Source organism: Podarcis raffonei, chromosome 13 (assembly GCF_027172205.1).
Source record: "Podarcis raffonei isolate rPodRaf1 chromosome 13, rPodRaf1.pri, whole genome shotgun sequence".
NCBI lineage: Eukaryota > Metazoa > Chordata > Lepidosauria > Squamata > Lacertidae > Podarcis > Podarcis raffonei.
The window spans coordinates 32,609,563-32,629,672 of NC_070614.1; the positions used below are offsets into that span (position 1 = coordinate 32,609,563).

The following is a 20,110-nucleotide window of genomic DNA, read 5'->3' on the forward strand; positions in this document are numbered from 1 at the left end:
CCATGAGTAGGGAAGATCTTGAACCCTCCAAATTAGGGCTCTGCCCTGCCCAGACTGCATGTTTTTTGTCCATTTGCTTCTTTTGCAGAACCTCTCTGCAGCAGTTGTCATTTTCTTTCTCCAGTTAAAACATTGTACTTGCAAACAGCATTGTCAGGAGGTCCCCCCACCTGTGTCTTTACTAGCAGGAATTTCATAGTGAACCGAAGTTTTAAGTGATCTTAGCAGTAAGCAAACCCTACCTCTACAATACACCATTTATCATATTGGCAAGTATTCTGCTCATGCAAACATTACGTTTTATTGCTGGGAGGTGGTTGCTCAACTGAAGCAGAAGAAATGTAGGGTAGCTACTTACACATCACCAGAAAAGAGGCAAAAGAGGGCACATATTTGCATAAAATCAGCATGTGCTAACTCTGCCTGCAAGAGAAATACTCTGCCCTGAGCTTCAGCCCTTCCCCTAAATTAATCTGTAATTTTATCTGTTTTTTCTGGCCAAGGTTCAGCAGCACTGAACCTGCTCTCACCCTGCCAAGAATAGAAGCGAAACAAACACCAACCGCAGTTTGCTTTCTGGTAGTCAAGGGCAGAGCGTTTTAATCACAATCGTGATTTCTTCTAAATCCAGGAAAAGGTAACTTCTTCCTTGTATTTTTTTTAATTAATATTATTTTATTGTCAAAGGGTGTGACAGCATAGCTGCTTTTATGGATAATTCAAAGTGCATTATCACAGTCAGCAAGTGGGATTTCTTCACATGATCATCCCCTTGAGCTTTTTCACCAAATGTAAGGACACAATACAGTCAAAATTATTGACCTAACATAACCCCCACTGTTGTCAGCAGGAACATTAAGTGTATACTTGGATATTCTAACCTGAAATCAAATCGGATTAAAAATGTAGTTAGATTATGTCTCAAATTACCTTTTTCTGAATTTCTTAAGCAGATAATTTGCCTGTAGAAGAGAGAGAAGAAATGAAAGAGAGGATATGTGGAACAGATTTGAAGAACTTGAGCTACCTACAACTCTTTAGTGAGAGGAACTGAAACAGATACCAAAGGGGAGGGCTGTATTCACACACCCCACTTCCTCTGCATCTAGTACACTACCTCTGCTGGTTGGGGAGGTGGTCTACACACAATGTTAGCCACTATCCATATCTATCCTGTATAAAATGCTGCATTTTAATGCATTGCTCTCTTTCTCTCTCGTTCTCTCTTTCCCCAGCAAAATACATAGAAGTTACGTTTGAGAAAGCATCCAGGAAGTAGTTATTTTCCCAATGGATGAATGTGCAGTTCTCAGTACTGGTGAAAGGTATGTGTACTTGGCAGAGGTTTGTATTACAGTATGTTTTCTAACGGCCAACAAGAACCGGACCTTTTAGTGCTCGCTTTCCCCTAATGTGTGCATTTTTGTACACAGGTTTTGGTTGGAGAACTGCATCACATGAGTCAGTGTGAATTTTGAAGGATCGCTGCGTTTCAGTTTGTGTGTCTTTTTAGCAAGTGCAGATTAAGTACATTCGCATTGAAATATGAACCAAACCAATTTTCTCTCCCATCCCTACCCAATACTATATAACAACAAAACAATCAGACTGAGGGAGGCAACCAACTACAAACCTAATCCCTGTAAGTTTATTTACTGCATGGTTTCAGGAAGACGGAAAATAAAAATGTATCCATTTCGCTTCAACTCTGGAAGCTGCCCTCCCTCTATAAACTGCAAAAAAAAAAAAAAAAAGCGCTTTACATGGCTCTTGCTCCAGACTGACTGGATTCCTAAGCAGCAGCAGCAGTCCTGTTAGAGGGCAGGAATGCTCTGCAAAATTTTGTTTAGGTCCCCACTTTTCATGTGGTAGTGTCCTTTATTGTCACAGCAATACCTCAGAAAGTGCGTGACAGGATTTCTTCTTCAAAACCCCTCAGAAAGTGCGTGACAGGATTTCTTCTTCAAAACCCCTCAGAAAGTGCGTGACAGGATTTCTTCTTCAAAACCCCTCAGAAAGTGCGTGACAGGATTTCTTCTTCAAAACCCCTCACCATCCAAAACCTCCCTAGCTCGGAATGCCAGCAGATATGATTGTCGTTGATTTTGATACTTTTGTAGTAATCATTATTTTACATTTCTCTTCACTCCCCCCGCCCCGCCCCGCCCCACTTGTACTTTACCCTATGGTCTGAGGTCAGATTTCAACAATGTAAAAATGCATTATGAAAAGTCAGTTAAAACATTTTACAACCAGAAAAATAAGATCAGCCCCAAAAGCAAATATCTGAAGTGTCAAGGCCAAGGTAAAGAGACATGTCTTGTTGTGCATATTAGCAAGAAGGACTTCTAAATCCCTGCTACATTGAATTTCCGCATGGAAGTAGCTATTGACAAAAGGGAGTTTTTTTAACAAGCAAAAAAAAAACTTCACAGAATTAAAACATATTATTATCCTTGACTTTGACACCTGGATTGGTATGATTTGTTGGGATAGATGGGAATGTAATAGACAGGGGCTTCAAAACACAAAGCATTTGCTCCTAATTATGTTTGTTGGTGCTGTTGCTCATATTTCAGATCGGAGCTGTCTAAAGAAGGATGGGGCTCTATAAACCTCAAGAAATTGTCCATCTCATTCTTGGTTCTTTCTACGTTGTAGTCCTGGCACTGATCCCTTCATCAGGTAAAAAGTGTAGAGAAGCAGCAGCAGCAAAATGTTATGTTGCCATGGACTTAGCCAAGAAGGACTTTTAGGCATGTTGTGACACAGAAATCAATGTGCACATGGGGTTCTCATTGGTGGATCTTTGCAATTTCTCCTTTCCTACTTGACAGTGGAGAAGCCATAGCAGAATCTGGAAATGTGTCTGCCTCCATCTTGATTGTGTTCTCAGTATACGACTGGTTCTCATGGGGAAACTAGGAGCTGCAGTGGCCCTGCAGAAAAGCTAATTAATTCTTTTTGCCTCCCTATATCTTACTCTCATTTCAAGTAGGAGTAAGCAATGAAATGTTCAAAGACAAGGTGGGGCAGTCACTGTTAAGAAGGAGGATGTTTCAGTAATGGATGAGGCTTTTTCAGTGAGCAAACTAGTTTTGTTTGATAGCAGCCTAACCTTATACAGTGGTACCTCGGGTTAAGAACTTAATTCGTTCTGGAGGTCCGTTCTTAACCTGAAACTGTTCTTAACCTGAAGCACCACTTTAGTTAATGGGGCCTCCTGCTGCCGCTGTGCCGCTGCTACACAATTTCTGTTCTCAACCTGAAACAAAGTTCTTAACCTGAGGTAATATTTCTGGGTTAGTGGAGTCAGTAACCTGAAGCGTATGTAACCTGAAGCGTATGTAACCCAAGGTACCACTGTACTGAATTCTGACTATTGATCCATCTATCTCAATATTGTTTGCACCGATTGGCAGCACCTCTCCAGAATTTCAGACAGGGTTCTCTCCCAGCTCTACCTGCCAATGCTGAGGATCGGATCTCAGACCTGCATTCTCCACTATTGAGCTACACACACTCACCTCCTTCATACAGATGATTTAAAGGCTTTTCCTGCTTCTATCATCTCAGCTACCTCTGCTGCTGAGGCTATGAACTTATTTAAGACCTTGACTGACAGATTGCAATACCACTTGAGAACTGAGATCAAGAGTAGTGGCTCACAAAGATCGTTGGGATCTTCCAGCTGGTTTGACAAAGAGTGCAAACAGGCCAAAAGCCAGCTGAAGAGAGTCTACTGTAAATACAGGAACTCTAATAATAAATTATTATTATTATTATTATTATTATTATTATTATTATTATTATTATTTCCCTGCCCATCGGGCTGGGTTTCCCCAGCCACTCTGGGCAGCACCCAACAGAATATTTAAAACACGATAAAACATCAAACATTAAAAACTTCCCTAAACAGGACTCCATTCAGATGTCCTCTAAAAGTCAGATAGTTGTTTATTTCCTTGACATCTCACATGAAGGTGTTCCACAGGGCGGGCACCACTACCAAGAAGGCCCACAGAGTGTTTGTTGTGGGGGAGGAAGGGAAAGGAGATTGTTAGCCGCTTTGAGACTCCTGAAGTGGAGTGAAAGGCGGGATATCAAATCCAAACTCTTCTTCTTCTTCTCTGCCTGGTTTCCTGTAACTTCACTTCTCGCAGTGAGGGAACCGCCAGAAGGCCCTCAGAGCTGGACCTCAGTGTCCAGGCTAAATGATGGGGGTGAAGACACTCCTTCAGGTATACTGGGCCGAGGCCATTTAATTCATACCTTCCCCGATAGTAATAATCAGATAGTGTAGCCATCAGCAAATAACCTCAAAATGAACCTTAAAAATGGTATTCAGTACAAGTGCACCAAACGTCTGTAGACAAGTCTGGCCCATACATCCAGTGAGAGACTTGTAAAGGCTGCCTGTTCCTCTCAATCAGAATATTCCCCAATCTCACCGCTCACCTCCATGTACACAAAGTCATGTGGAGGGAAAATATTTGCCCCTTCTGTAAGGAATCCAAACCCCAAGATTTGGGAAAACCTTTCAACCTCAGACATGGTGCTGCTGTTGTTGCCTTTAATATTTGTGATTTTTTTTCCAGACCATTTTGAACTGAACTCTGCTCTATTTGTCATTGGGTATGTGGGGCAAGATGTCATATTGCCATGCCAGAGCTCTTCTGGGGCTCTGCCACAAAATGTGGAAGTTCAGTGGAAAAAAACTGTAGATGACAACACGGAGAACATCTACCAGTTCACAGCTTTCACTGGCCAGGAAACATTTGGGCAAGGCTATGAGTCCAGGACAGTGTTTGCCACAGAGGGACTGGACACTGGAAATGTTTCCTTGATGCTGAAAATGGCCAAAAAGTCTGATGAAGGAAGCTACAGCTGCATTGTCAAGACCAAAGACTGGGGTGCTCAGACCCAAACTGTTCTGGTTGTTGAATCTTCAAAAGGTATGAATCACAAAGTAGGACGGGCACAGAGGAAATAGCTCAGGCCTAACTTTTGCATTTGTGGTGTAAAATTTAAAGCTACAGTAATCACCAGAGATGACCTCTCCTTTACAAAGGAAGTCCTATTTGAAGGCACCCTCTCTTTGAAAAGCTTCCCAGTCCAAGACTGGTTTAAAGATGAAGAGCCATAAGAGGGGAAAGCAGCGGCCTTGAATTTGATCATTAACAGTTAGTGACTGCTCAGCAAACTGAGCAGGAACCTGAGTCATCTATTCACTAGGGTGAATTGGATACTATTTCTGATTAAATTTTAGCAGTTAGTTCCAAATTTGCATCTATGCTTATAAAGTGGCACGATGTATTTTATCTTTTTTAGTTGGTTCATGTGGGCATGGGAGGGGGTTAACAAATGAAAACAGGCCCCCTTACAACTATATTTCCCACTACTCTCTTTGCGACATCATAATCTAATCAGCAAAGAAAGGACCTGGCTGAACTTCTGAATAATGTGTTATCATAGTCCTCTCCATTGTCCTCCATGAGTTCCTGCTGCCACGACTGATACTGAGTCCCTGGATAGATGGCAATGAGTCCAAAAATCTCAGAACTCAAGTGGTTCCATTTAAAATGGTTAACGTTTTTAAAATATCTGCTGCCTGATCAATTAGGAACCTATTTTTAATCAATGGAAAGGTTTTCAGTTGATTAATCATACTGCCTGATTGTCTGACTATCATAGCATATAAAAAGGTATCCCTTATTCTCTGCCATTTCTTTCTTTCAGGCAACAGTACCTCAGAGAATTATTGTTCCTGCACTGCCTTTTGGGTGATATTTGTCTTTTTTCTTCTCACCCTTCTTGCTCTTGCAGTCACTGTTTGGGCAGTCATACACAAAGGTACCATATAAATCACTCTCTCTAACAGTGAATTCATGTGAGGAGTGGAGTGCAGACAGTGGGGCCAACTTGCATAAAATATTGGGGGCCCCAGATAAACCCCTCTCCACATAATCGATCACAAGATGCAGTGTACACACACCGTTTGCATGGCAATGCCCATCAATTTTGGGGGGCAGCCCCCTCAAATATTTTATTGGGGGGCAAAGAGCCCTCAGACCTTAGGAGTGCAGATAAGATTGTAGCCAAAGCAGAGACCCAAGAGAGATTTATCTACATGCTCAGAGTAATTACAAGGCAATGGTGGACCGTGGTTTTTCACATTTCAGTGGTCTCCCGTGTGACGCCCAAATCCGGCCTTCTGTAGCACTTCATAGTTGTGTCACCTGCTGCAGTGTCCCAGAAGCTCTGTGCCTAGTGTGGCCGAACCAGTCATTCTCCCCTAGATCTGCATCTGCACAAGGTCTGCAGATGTACAAAAAAAAAATCCAACAGAGGGTACAATCCCCCTCAAATGGCTTATAATCTGTGATTTTAACAGTACTGTAGCTGGATTACAATTCCCATCATCCCTGATGATGCTGGCTAGGGCTAGAGTCCAGCAATATCTGAACAGGCAGAAGAAGACTACCCCAATCCACAGAATTTATCCACTCTTACATCCTTGCCTTGGGACTTTTACTGTAGAGACCTACAGCTCTATATTCCGTAGTTGATTGCAAATAAAAATATCCATTAGGGTATTCTATTCTGGTGGTGCCCTTAGATGCCAAGCTAAACTGGACTTCCTTGTGATTCCCCCCGACCCCTGCCCCACATCTCAAGGTGCCAGAGAAAAGGAAACTCTCTCACGGAATGAAGAGCAGAGTGCTAAAGAAGAAAATGAGGAAATAAAGGAAGAAGAAGAAGAAGGTATGTCTTGTAAAATCTGTCTGCTTGTAAACAACCATTTGATCAACTGAAAACACGGCCACATATTCAATTTTGGTATTTAAAAGGAGAAATATGAACCATCAAGATTACCCCTTTGCTAAACCAAGAGGCATTTTCTGCCAGCCTGAGCCCCACATTAAGCCCGGGACATTATCTGGGGTGTGGGTAGGTGGTCCAAGCACCTCCCTGTAACTGATTTGTGGGTTAGGGACTGAATAGAAACAATGCCCCGTGCTGAATGGAGACTTGATTAGCTCTACTGATCAGAGGGAAGTGGTGTGAAACAATGTCTCCAGAATCACACCATCAACCCCCTCCACACGTAAAGCAGGATGGTGCTTGTGTACACCCAGCAACTATGCCACTCTAAATGGTATTTGTGGAAAGTCCCTCAGTCAGTCAAATCCCTGCTGTAGGCAGGCCACTCACCCTGAGAGACCTGGATCATTCCCTCTGTTAGGAGATTGGTGGGCCATATTGCTTAGAATGAAAACCATATGCATTTCTGTTTTTTAGGACTATTTCCAGAAAACAGAACATTGCAGGAAGAAAAAAGGTATGCCTTATGTTTCTGCTTTCAAACAACCATTTGATCCAATTAAAATATAACCCTATATTTCATTTTCCTTTCGTTTGTGACAAAACACGTTGTGTTCTGCATAGTTGTACTTTGAAACGCATGAAAACAAGGTAGACTTTCTTTCTTTATTAAGTTGTTGTAGCGGTACAATAGGAGATTCCACAAAACAGAACACCAGAGAGAGAGAGAGAGAACACCACTTGCCTGTTGAATAAAATAAATTGCCAATAAACATACTTTTAGTTATAATTAGCAGAATACAAGACAATGAGCTTGAGTGGTGGGAGGGAATCAGAAATTTCTGCACACTTTGTATCATGCAGCATATTCAGATGGTCCTGTAAAGAATAGCCCAAATCTTCCTTTGTAATCATCCTTCAGTGAGAACACAGAAGCGAGTGTGCACTCTTCTTATTTGTAATTATATGTGTAATGCCAAAAGCACATCTGGAGGGTGAGATCTGAACGTGGATATACCGTATTTTTCGCCCTATAGGACGCATTTTTTCCCTCCAAAAATGAAGGGGAAATGTGTGTGCGTCCTATGGGGCGAATGCAGGCTTTCGCTGAAGCCTGGAGAGCGAGAGGGGTCAGTGCGCACTGACCCCTCTCGCTCTCCAGGCTTCAGGAGAGCCCCACCGCCAGCCCCACAAGCTCGGGGGACAGCAGGGAGGCGGAACGCTGCCATCCCGCTGTCTCCCGACATCCTTTGGAGGCTGGCAGCGGGGAGAAGCCTGCCTCTCCCCCCCCCCGCCAGCCCCGCAAGCTTGGGGGACAGTGGGGAGGCGCAGCGCGCCATCCCGCTGTCTCCCGACGTCATTTGGAGGATGGCGGCAGGGAGAAGCCTGCCTCTCCCCCCGCCAGCCCCGCAAGCTCGGGGGATAGTGGGGAGGCGCAACGCGCCCAGGCTTAGCTTCAGCTGTGGGAGCCCAGTGCTGGGCTCCCACAGCTTGCGGAGAGCTGCATGTTCTGGGGGCTTGGGTCGGGGGAAGCTCGGGCTTCCCCCGTCCCAGCCCCGTGCCTGGGGGGGGAATAAATTTTTCCCCCTTTATTTCCCCCCCAAAAAATTAGGTGCGTCCTATGGGCCGGTGCATCCTATAGGGTGAAAAATACGGTAACTCCATCTTCTCCTTTTATAAAATCTAGTTACGAGATTCTCACACTCTGGACTATTGAACTGGGGTGTTGTTTGGGGGGGTTTGTTGCTGGGGAGGGACGTTCCGCCATTCATGGGGGGGTTTTTGTATCTTTGTTTTGTATCTTATGATTGTTGATCTTGTGATAGTTTATCTTATGAAGAATTGTTCGGTTTGGTTTTATACTCGTGGATGTTCTATTAATTGTTTATGAATACCTTAGTTATGTTAAGAAACTGGTGTCTAGATTGAGAAATGTTACGTGAATGTCTTCCCCGGCCCATACTTTCCCCTGTGTTACTCCAGCCAGTAAATATCAGCATTATGAGCACGCACAAATAGCCCTTTCGGGGCTGCTTTTCTCTCTTTGGGGGGGTTTTCATGCCTAGTATTCTGGAATTCTAATTTTGTAGAAGTATAGGAGATTCAAAGACAGACTAGCTGTCTGCCTGTCCTGTGTCTGCAGCTAATGATTGCTGTCAGCAGGGGAAGCAACCCTCTCTGTCGGGCAAATCCCTCCTGTTAGGCATGCCACTAACCCTAAGGGACCTAAGGGAAAACTGCAGAAGGAAAAAGGTATGTCTTATAAAATGTTTCTGTTTTTAAACAACCATTTGTTCCAATTAAAATATAACCACATATTCCATTTCTCTTTCTTTGTGACAAAACACATGAAAGAAGAAGGTATTAGATTGGAGGGTTAAGGTGCACATTGGCCGGCATTCAGTTAGTTAGGGGCCTTAAGATTAAGCCACAATGATGACACCAACACAGAGTTTTAAAGATCGCTAGGCCTGAACATTTTGTTCTTCCCTCAATCACCATCTGCCATTGTCTAGGTTTCCCTCAGTTTTGTAGCTTGCCTTTGTCATTTTTGTATTAAGAAATAAACCATCAAGATTATCCCTGTGCTTTGAAGCATTTTCTGCCAGTCTTAGCCAAACATTAAACACAGGACATTAACTGGGGCAGAGCATTTCAAGCTCTTCCCTGTAACTGATTTGTGGGTTAGGGGCTGATGTCAGAAACCTGGCTCTCCAGGACCCAGCAAATGAGGCAGGAGACGGGGTAGGAGAGGAGAGTCAGCCAGCAGAAGAGCCAGGAGGCTTGTCTTTTCGAAATGACACCCCGTTTCTAGACCTGGCACTTCCTTATCAATGGGAGGGGGAGGGCTGGAAGAGAGCCCAGACGAAGACAGTCTGCCAAGGGGCCGGGTGGCTCCGGAACCACTCTCTAGTGACAGTGATGGAGAACCAATTAACACTCTCAGTCCAAAGTCCCAATGTTGGGCACACCTATAGGAAGAACGTAAACACAGAGGCAGGCTTAAGAGGTTTTGGCACGGATCTTGTTGGAAACATAACCAGAAAGACTCAGATTTGAACATCCTTGATGTGTAGTGGATGTGTGTAAGAGCAGCTCTGTGAATATGCTTGTAAATCAAGCTCAATTGAACCGATAACCATTCCCGTGCTTGCTGGACTGTTTGCTGCTAACTATCATTATAGCTGAATGGAAACACTGTCCCCTGCTGAATGTAGCCTTGATCAACTCCTCTGTGACTCTCTGTTGGTAGTGAGAGAATAAGCTAAGTCTGATTGAGTCCCCCACTCCATGCACAGTTTCCATGGTGTTCTGTCTTACTTATTAAGGACCGACACCCCAGTATCTCCTGCATCTTCTTATTCAGATCTCTTAACTGCCACGTAACTACTCTACTTGGACTTCCTTGTCCACGGCTCTGGTCCACGGCTGAGGCAACAAAAGAAACCCTGCAGCTGTTGCCATTTCTTTTTGGCTGGTCCTAATGAAAGTATTGCCCAATTGTAGATCTGGGTGTTTCTTTTGACGCACTAACAGAGTTACCTTTGTTTTTCACGTACTATAATAATATAATAATAATAATTTATTATTTGTACCATGCCCATCTGGCTGGGTTTCCCCAGCCACTCTGGGCGACTTCCAACAAAGATGAAAGATACACTAAAATGTCACATATTAAAAACTTCCCTGAACAGGGCTGCCTTCAGATGTCTTCTGAATGTCAGGTAGGTGTTTATCGCTTTGACATCTGATGGGAGGGCGTTCCACAGGGTGGGCGCCACTACCGAGAAGGCCCTCTGCCTGGTTCCCTGTAACTTGGCCTCTCGCAGTGAGGGAACCGCCAGAAGGCCCTCGGAGCTGGACCTCAGTGTCCGGGCAGAACGATGGGGGAGGAGACGCTCCTTCAGATATACTGGACCGAGGCCGTTTAGGGCTTTAAAGGTCAGCACCAACTTTGAATTGTGCTCGGAAACGTACTGGGAGCCAATGTAGGTCTTTCAAGATCGGTGTTATATGGTCTCGGCGGCCGCTCCCAGTCACCAGTCTAGCTGCCGCATTCTGGATTAGTTGTAGTTTCCGGGTCACCTTCAAAGGTAGCCCCACGTAGAGCACATTGCAGTAGTCCAAGCGGGAGATAACCAGAGCATGTACCACTCTGGCGAGACAGTCTGCAGGCAGATAGGGTCTCAGCCTACGTACCAGATGGAGCTGGTAAACAGCTGCCCTGGATACAGATTTGACCTGTGCCTCCATGGACAGCTGTAAGTCCAAAATGACTCCCAGGCTGCGCACCTGGTCCTTCAGGGGCACAGTTACCCCATTCAGAACCAGGGAATCCTCCACACCCGCCCGCCTTCTGTCCCCCAAAAACAGTACTTCTGTCTTGTCAGGATTCAACCTCAATCTGTTAGCCGCCATCCATCCTCCAACCGCTTCCAGACACTCACACAGGACCTTCACCGTCTTCACTGGTTCTGATTTGAAAGAGAGGTAGAGCTGGGTATCATCTGCATACTGATGAACACCCAGCCCAAACCCCCAGCGGCTGCATATAGATGCTGAAAAGCATGGGGGAGAGGACAGAACCCTGAGGCACCCCACAAGTGAGAGCCCAGGGGTCTGAACACTCATCCCCCACCACCTTCTGAACATGGCCCAGGAGAAAGGAGCGGAACCACTGTATGACAGTGCCCTCAGCTCCCAGCCCCTCAAGACGGTCCAGAAGGATGTTATGGTCGATGGTATCAAACGCCGCTGAGAGATCCAGCAGAACTAGGAAACAGCTCTCACCTTTGTCCCTAGCCCACCGGAGATCATCAACCAGTACGACCAAGGCAGTTTCAGTCCCATGATGAGGCCTGAATCCCGAATGGAAGGGATCCAAATGGTCCGCTTCTTCCAGGTGTGCCTGGAGTTGTTCAGCAGCCACTTGCTCAATCACCTTGCCCAAGAATGGAAGATTTGAGACTGGGCGATAATTGGCCATCATGGCCGCATCTAAAGATGGTTTTTTAAGAAGCGGTTTAATAACCACCTCTTTCAGCGGGTCTGGGAAGGCTCCCTCACGGAGGGAAGCATTCACCACCCCACGAAGCCCATCGCCCAGTCCTTCCTGGCTAGCTTTTATAAGCCAGGATGGGCAAGGATCCAGGAGACAGGTGGTTGGCTTCACTCGTCCAAGCAGCCTGTCCACATCCTCGGAGGTAACAGATTGGAATTGATCCCACACAACTTGACTAGACAGGACTCTAGCACTCTCCCGCCCTGGCCCTGCTCCCACGGTGGAGTCTACTTCTTCCCGAATCTGAGCGATTTTATCTGCAAAAAACTTTGCAAAATCATTGCAGGAGATCATGTGGCCCGTACTGGGCCCCGATGTCGCAGGTGGTTCCGCTAAATTGTGAACCACCTGAAAAAGTCTCCTGCTGCTGTTTTCTGCAGATGCAATAGAGGCGGCGAAGAACGTCTTCTTCGCCGTCGCTGTCACCACTTGGTAGGCTCGACGATGAGCTCTAACCTGTGTCCGGTCAGATTCGGAATGAGTTATCCGCCACCGGCGCTCTAGCCGTCTCAACGATTGTTTCATTGCCCTCAGATCCGTGGAAAACCACGGGGCTCTCCGGGCTCCATGCAATCGGAGAGGGCGCTTCGGAGCCAAACAGTCAATAGCCCTGGTTAACTCCACATTCCAGCGGGCCACCAGGGAATCGGCTGAAAGGCCATCAACATGGGATAAAGCATCCCCTACCACTCTCTGGAAACCATTTGGATCCATTAAGTGGCGGGGGCGGACCATCCGAATCGGTCCCACCTCCCTGCAGAGGGGATGGGTCGCAGAGAAGTCCAGTTGCACCAGGAAGTGATCTGACCATGGCACTTCTTTCGTTTCGCTTTTACTTAGTGTCAGATCACCAACATCCATAGAGGTAAACACCAGGTCCAAGGCATGTCCGCGGCTATGGGTTGGGCCAGACTTATTCAGGGACAGCCCCATGGAGGCCATGCTTTCCACGAAGTCCCGAGCGGCCCCTTGTAAGGTCGTGTCGGCATGGATGTTAAAATCCCCTAGGACAACCAAGCTAGGTGTCTCCAGGAGAACATCCGCCACGACCTGAAGCAGCTCGGGCAGGGAATCCTTGGTGCAGCGGGGAGGTCGGTACACCAAAAGGAGTCCTGTACTACCCCTATTACCCAACTTCCAGAACATGCACTCAGAAAACTGGGTCTTCCCAATAGGACGCCTGGTGCAAACTAATGATTTCCTAAAAATCACTGCAACCCCCCCTCCCTGCCCACATGACCTGGGTTGCTGTGCGTAAGAGAAACCTGGTGGACAAGCAGCGGCAAGGACAGGCCCATCTGCTTCATCCAACCAAGTCTCTGTTACACATGCCAGGTCAAGTCCTCCATCCATGATCAAGTCATGGATGGCAGTGGTCTTATGAATCATTGACCTGGCATTGCACAGCAGCACCTTCAGGTCATGTGGGTATCCCTCGATGATTCTAGTATCCATCCGGTCAGGACCAGACCCGGAGGCAGGGATAGTCCTCAGACAACGACTAAACCTGCCTCCTCTGTAATGACATGGTCTGGTCTTAGCGTAACTCCTCCTCCTACCCATGATCACTGAGATCGGTTGTCCCAGTGCATCCCCCCCTGTGGAACATGCCCCAGCCATTTTGTGGGCTGGGGCCCACTCCCCAGCAGCCCTGACCCCTCCCCTTAAGAACAAAATAACACCTTAAAAAAAACACCAATAAAACAATACAAACAAAAAACAATAAAAATTACAAAAACATAAAATCAAACAAATTCCCAGGCCCAATAAACATCCATCCCACCCCCACCCCCCACATACAAAAAATTCAAAAGAAATTTTTAAAAACATTTTAAAAGCACTCTGCACCCCTCCAGCAGGATTTTAAATTAAATGTTAGATGATGTAATCCCTGCATTCATTCATTATACAGTGGTACCTCGGGTTAAGTATTTAATTCGTTCCAGAGGTCCATTCTTAATCTGAAACTGTTCTTAACCTGAAGCACCACTTTAGCTAATGGGGCCTCCTGCTGCCGCCGCTGCACAATTTCTGTTCTCATCCTCAAGCAAAGTTCTTAACCTGAAGCACTATTTCTGGGTTAGCGGAGTCTGTAAACTGAAGTGTATGTAACCTGAAGCGTATGTAACCCGAGGTACCATCGTATTTCTTTGCTGCTTTTCACTCACATGAGTCACAAAGTGGCTTACAAACAATAACGGAATAGAAAATCACAATCACAACATAAATCACACAAAATAATTTACAACTCATCAGTAAAACAACCACTTTCTATAACAACTAACAAAACAACAAAATAACTAACAAAACAGATTAAACAGCAGAACCACAAAGAAGTCATAATCTAAAATTCACAAAGCATGACAGCATGATATTAACAACATTAACAAACAGCAAAAGGAAACTAAGCACTGTTGAATTCATACACACACACTGCCCCACACCCACCCCCCTTGACTCACAGGCTGGATCTAGATGCATCAAAGAAGCTTCAAGTTTCAGTTAAGTGCATTGTAAACTTTTTAAAGAGAAATCGGCTTAGCAAAAACAGGACTCATCGCCATCTGGTGTCACAGTGTTATATTGCATATACTATGCATACATATCGCTTTTTCTTTACCAATCTAGCTGAGTCCATAGTCTTCCAGTCAGTTCATCGAAAGACATATACAAATAATGCCTATACCACTCTCAATGGTATTTGTAGAAATCCCCCTGTCATATCTATGCCACTCACCTCAAGGGACCTGAATCATTCCTTCTATTAGGGGATTGGCGGGTGATATTGCTTAGAATGAAAACTATATACATTTCTCTTTTTTAGGACTACAGTATTACAAGAAAACAGAAAATTGCAGGAAGAAAAAGGTATGCCTTATAAAATGCTTCCGCTTTCAAACAACCATTTGATCCAATTAAAATATAGCCATATATTCCACTTCTCTTTGTTTGTGGCAAAACACATGAAAAAATTAGGTATCAGTTTGGAGGGTTAAGGTGCTCAGTAGTGGGCATTCATTTAGTGAAGGACCTTCGATTAAGCCACAGTGATGATACTGGCACAGAGTTTTAAAGATCACTTGGCCTGAGCATTTTGTTCTTCCCTTGATCACCACCTGCTACTACCTAGATTCCCCTCAGTTGTACAGCTTGCCTTCGTCATATTCTATATATATATATATGTAGTGGGAATTGGGGTTGCTTATGCGTAAAACTCCAAACTGCTCCAAGCGGGTTGTATAGCTAAACCTTTCCCTAGTTTGACAGCCCCTTACAACGCGACTGTCTCAATCACTGGCAGAATCCGTCAGTGGGCGTTTCCTGAACTTCTTCCAACATAAAAATTCCTTGACAGCCAGTCTCCGCCTAGCTTCTCTGCGCGGAAGCCTTCTGCGCAGAGTAGGCGTGCCAAGCGGAGGTCCTGCGCTCTCCCCACTGATCTCACTGGAAGAGTCTCGGAGCCTTCCCTCCGAAGTACTCTCAGCCTCCCCTTTCTTCCTGGTGTCACCTTGGTTTCCTTCCCCAGCGGAAGCTCTCTCTCTCCCCTTGCTAGTTCCCTCTCCTGCATCATTGGAGCGACTTCCCTCTCCGCTAATCTCTGATGTCAGTTCCCTGACTATATATATATATATAAAATCATCATCATCATTACCTCTGTGGTGTGTGGAGAAGAGCTGTGGGCCAGCTCGCTGGATAGCTTGTGCCAACATTGCTGGTTGTTATGTGAAAAGAACTACTTACTAAGAATTACTTTTCTTCATTCCTTTATTCACAGAGTTCTGAGAGGCCTGTTCCTTCAGATGTGAGAACAACATACTTTTTTCTTTCTTTTTTTAAACTTTATTGAGTATTTGCAGAGGTACATTGGGAGATACCACAAAACAGAACACCATAACAAAACAATACAAAAAATATGGGAAGAACCACTTGTCTGCTAAATAAAATAGTCAATAAACCAAACGCTCCAACTCCAGGGGGCTAAGGCTCTGTGAGTTCTCCCAATCTTTTTTTTAGGGGGCTGCCCCCCCCCTTCCACTGTTGAGGCCAAACGTGGAGCCAGGCACGGAGCAAGCTTCATGTCAGGGCCCCCTCCATGTTCTTTGGAAGATGATGCTTCTGCAATAGACATACTTGTAAATATAAGTAGCAGAATACAAGCAAAGACAATGGGCTTTAGTGGTGGGAGGGAATCAGAAAGTTCTGCACACCTTGTGTTGTGTTGTGTCACTTATTCAGGTGATCCTGTAAAGCACAACCCAAATCTTCCTTTGTAATCATCCCTCCATGCCAAAAGGATGCAATAAAGATGCAGGCAATGCTTTTACTTGCCATCAAAAGCTGCAAGTGAATTTGTTTTTGTTTAGTTTTTTTAAAAAATGAAAATAGAGGAGATTCCTCTGCAGCACTGAAGAAAATGTCCAGACTTCCAAAAAAAACCTATGTTAAATAGTGAAATAGTGAATTGCTTGGTGCAATCTTACAGTACTAGTATCTGTCTTGCTTGTGTGTGCTTTTGTGTTTAAAACCACATGAATGTTCTCTCCAATTCAGTGGATAGGATTCTAAAAATCCAGAGAAATATACGTAAATTAAAAGTAGTACTGTACTACTACTAATAATAATAATAATAATAATGGGCGGCTCCCAACAGAACACTAAAAACGTGATAAAAGATAAAAGATTAAAATCTTCCCTATACAGGGCTGCTTTCAGATGTCTTCTAAAAGTCAGATAGTTGTTTATTTCCTTAACATCTGATGGGAGGGCATTCCACAGGGCAGGCGCCACTACCGAGAAGGCCTTCTGCCTGGTTCCCTGTAACCTCACTTCTCGCAATGAGGGAACCGCCAGAAGGATATGGATGATTCTCAGATATGGATGATTCTTTAATTTGCACCAGTACACTGTACTGCCACCTCTTTTCCCCCAGCCACCATCTTGCCAGCGCCATTTGCCCTCCCACCACATGCTTGCTTGCTTGCTCCCATACACACCTTGCTGCTTCCACCACCACTACCCTGCAGGAACGGCCTCCCAGAGGAACTTTGGCACAATCCTTTTACAATCTCAAAAGCGTCTTCCTCTGCTCTGGCGCATCCTTTTTCCAGTCGACAGACACCTTCCTGGAAGGCACTTTGGAGATCATGAGGAAATATGTCCCATTGACCTCCATAGGATTTACTTCTGAGTGAAAATCCCTAGGAATGGGATGTTGAATTGAAATTTCTATTTATCGCATGGTACAATGGCAGCTTGTTGAACGTGGCGTCGTTGTCCAATTAATGAAGTCCGTTTTCTTTACTTTGCAGTTGACGTGGTCTTCGACCCCCGAGTCAGCTCCCTCACAACCGGAAGTGTCCAGAGTGTTTCAGACACAGGAAATATTTCTAAGCTTTTTTACTACAGTGATATGTTAACCCTTCATACCTTCATTGTGGCAGCACACTTTTTTTCTGAAGGCAAATATTACTGGGAAGTGGAAGTTGTCCAAAAAGAAAATTGGGACTTAGGGGTTGCTTCTCATTCTGTTCATAGAAAAAGGAAGGCCAAACTGCATCCTGAGAATGGCTACTGGGTCATAGGACTTGATGGTGGGAAAGATTACTGGGCTCACACAAAGCCAAGGACCCATCTAGAAGTGACTGGAAATATTACAAATATAGGAATGTTCCTAAATAAGGAGAAAAGTTCCAGAACCCTACCTTTTTATGACGTCCACACAAGAAGTAAATTGCACACTTTCTGTATCTCCTGTCCTGACAAGCTTTCTCCTAACTTGTCCATGGGCCCCGTAACTGCAGAGATAGATCACTGGAAAAATCAATATTCCATTGTTTGAAGATAAGCAGATTGTTCAGAAAGATGAGAGGAGGGAGTGCCACACCTTAGTTCCATCAGCATCCTAGATGAATAATTTTGCATATACTTCTCACAGATAAGTTCTCAAACCCCAAAAGCAAAGCAAGTCTTAACTTGCCTCGATGAACCATAACGTGTGAGATTATCCATAAAGAATGTGCATTTCTTGCGGATCCCGACAGTTATTCATGGACAATTTACTTGACAGATTCAATTTACTTGACAGAAAGACTTATCCAACAAACATTGTAACCGGAGATTTTTATCCCAGTCTGTATGGTGGTATCTTGGTTCTCGAACTTAGTTCATTCCGGGAGTCCATTCGACTCCCAGAACCGTTCGAAAACCAAGCCACAGCTTCCAATTGGCTGCAGGAGCTTCCTGCACTCAAGCGGAAGCCGCGTTGGACGTTCCACTTCCGAAAAACATTCGCAAACCAGAACACTTACTTCCGGGTTTGCAGCATTCGGGAGCTGATTTGTTCAACAACAAAGCCATTCGAGAACCAAGGTACCACTGTATATGTTTTGGGAATTAAATTGTGTGTTTTTTAATTAATAATTTTTTATTAATTTTCAATTACAGTCCAATAACAGCCTTATTATAACAATATGAATTTATAATACAATTATTAATACCAAATTATATAATTTAGATAAAGTTCGTCCCCCCCACGTGCTAGATGTGATGGTTTCATGGTTTTCTTTACTTCTGCATTCAAAATCTTATTAATTCCAATTACATTCCAGTCATAATAATAATCCCTCATACAACAACTGCAATATTAATAACTTCTATTTGTGCTGACACATTAAATGATTTATAAAACTACAAGTGAGGAACTCAAACTATATCCTATATCTTTCTGTGTGTGGCAATTATTCTGTCCATGGTGTTCCTTCCTGTCCTTGTAAGGTGTTATGTCTTTCCTTCCCCCGGTTGTTGCTGTTATGCATCTTGCCTTGGGTGAAGCTGATATCCCACTGTTCCAGAAATTTCTCATTTGCTCCGTCCCATGCTTCATTGTTTTGCAACTTTAACAACAGCTGCAAAAGTCACTCTGTCCCAGTAAATATTACCTGTTGTCAACATTTTTCCTCTCAGCCTGGGAAGAAGAGCAGTCTGTCGAACTGCAGATGACTCAGTAAAGAACCTTATCAGTTCCTAGGGTTTCCTTCCTCCCAACTGAAGATATATGAGCAATTATACTTCTAATCAAATTAAATTCCAAGTCCTCTAAGCGTTATTCAGTTCACTTCATAAATAATAAAGGATGGGGAAGAGTCAGCTCTAAATTTCCATTGTATACCTTTTGCAAAATAGAGCTTCCCTCACTTTTTCCTTTTTTGTGGTGGAATGATGGTGGAAAGATACATGATTTGAGCTTAATAAATAGAGCAATGATGGGGTAAATGTAACTTATTTTTTGTTTTCGTTGCTTATATTAAATTGATGTTTTATTCACTGGTTTGTTGTTTCTAAAATGACATTTTGCAAGCTAATTTCAAGGCCCTCTTGCTCCAAAAGATACATATATTTCATTCAAGGAAGTACCGTACATAAAGAATCTGGGAGAAGCTGGTAAGACAGACCACCTTCTTAACACCCTGAAGAGCTATCACCTATCAGTATGGACAATACTAAACCACACACTCAAATAGTCTTGAGTTTCAATAAGACACTTCCTAGGTATTTTGGGGCAGCTCCAAATTACAAACTAATTACAGTGGTACCTCAGGTTAAATACTTAATTCGCTGCGGAGGTCCATTCTTAACATGAAACTGTTCTTAACCTGAAGCACCACTTTAGCTAATGGGGCCTCCTGCTGCTGCCACGCCGCTGGAGCATGATTTCTGTTCTCATCCTGAAGCAAAGTTCTTAACCTGAAGCACTATTTCTGGGTTAGCGGAGTCTGTAACGTGAAGCGTATGTAACCTGAGGTACCACTGTATGTGGTTTATAAAAATTCATTGACAGTAATGTACAAAAAAATCAACACCTTCTTAAATGGGAAAGAACACTCCTTTCAATAATGTCTCTGGCCCCATCTGACTCCTGTGTTCTGTGATGGTTTGAAGGAGGAGCACAAATGAAGTGAATTTCTGAACATGCATAGGTTCCTTGATGGGTTACAGAGTCCTTCAAGATCAGGATTTTCAAATGTAGAAAAGTCTACACACAAAACTATATGTGTGTAGATTCCTCAGTCCATATTCTCAGTCCATGTTTAATGTTTTATTTTGTTTTTAATATGTGTTGGAAGCCGCCCAGAATGGCTGAGGCAACCCAACCAGATAGGTGGAGTATAAACAATGAAATGATGATGATGTTCTTCTTGTATTCCTTGGTCTTCATTTGAGTAT

General features: G+C 44.1%; 1 protein-coding gene and 1 long non-coding RNA gene across 2 annotated transcripts; both read left to right on the forward strand.

Moving 5' to 3' along the window:
* Positions 1 to 538: 538 nt before the first annotated feature.
* Positions 539 to 6,815, forward strand: LOC128398770 (butyrophilin-like protein 2). The gene is made up of 6 exons (XM_053360025.1): positions 539 to 637; positions 1,236 to 1,325; positions 2,580 to 2,685; positions 4,599 to 4,955; positions 5,740 to 5,853; positions 6,679 to 6,815. Exons 3-6 carry the CDS (start codon positions 2,601 to 2,603, stop codon positions 6,813 to 6,815), a joined length of 693 nt encoding a protein of 230 aa, XP_053216000.1. The 5' UTR covers positions 539 to 637; positions 1,236 to 1,325; positions 2,580 to 2,600.
* Positions 6,816 to 14,700: 7,885 nt separating this feature from the next.
* LOC128401061 (uncharacterized) lies at positions 14,701 to 17,252 on the forward strand. Its single transcript, XR_008327422.1, has 3 exons — positions 14,701 to 14,755; positions 15,663 to 15,689; positions 17,197 to 17,252. It is a non-coding gene; the product is annotated as an uncharacterized LOC128401061 (long non-coding RNA).
* The last annotated feature ends 2,858 nt before the right edge of the window (positions 17,253 to 20,110 follow it).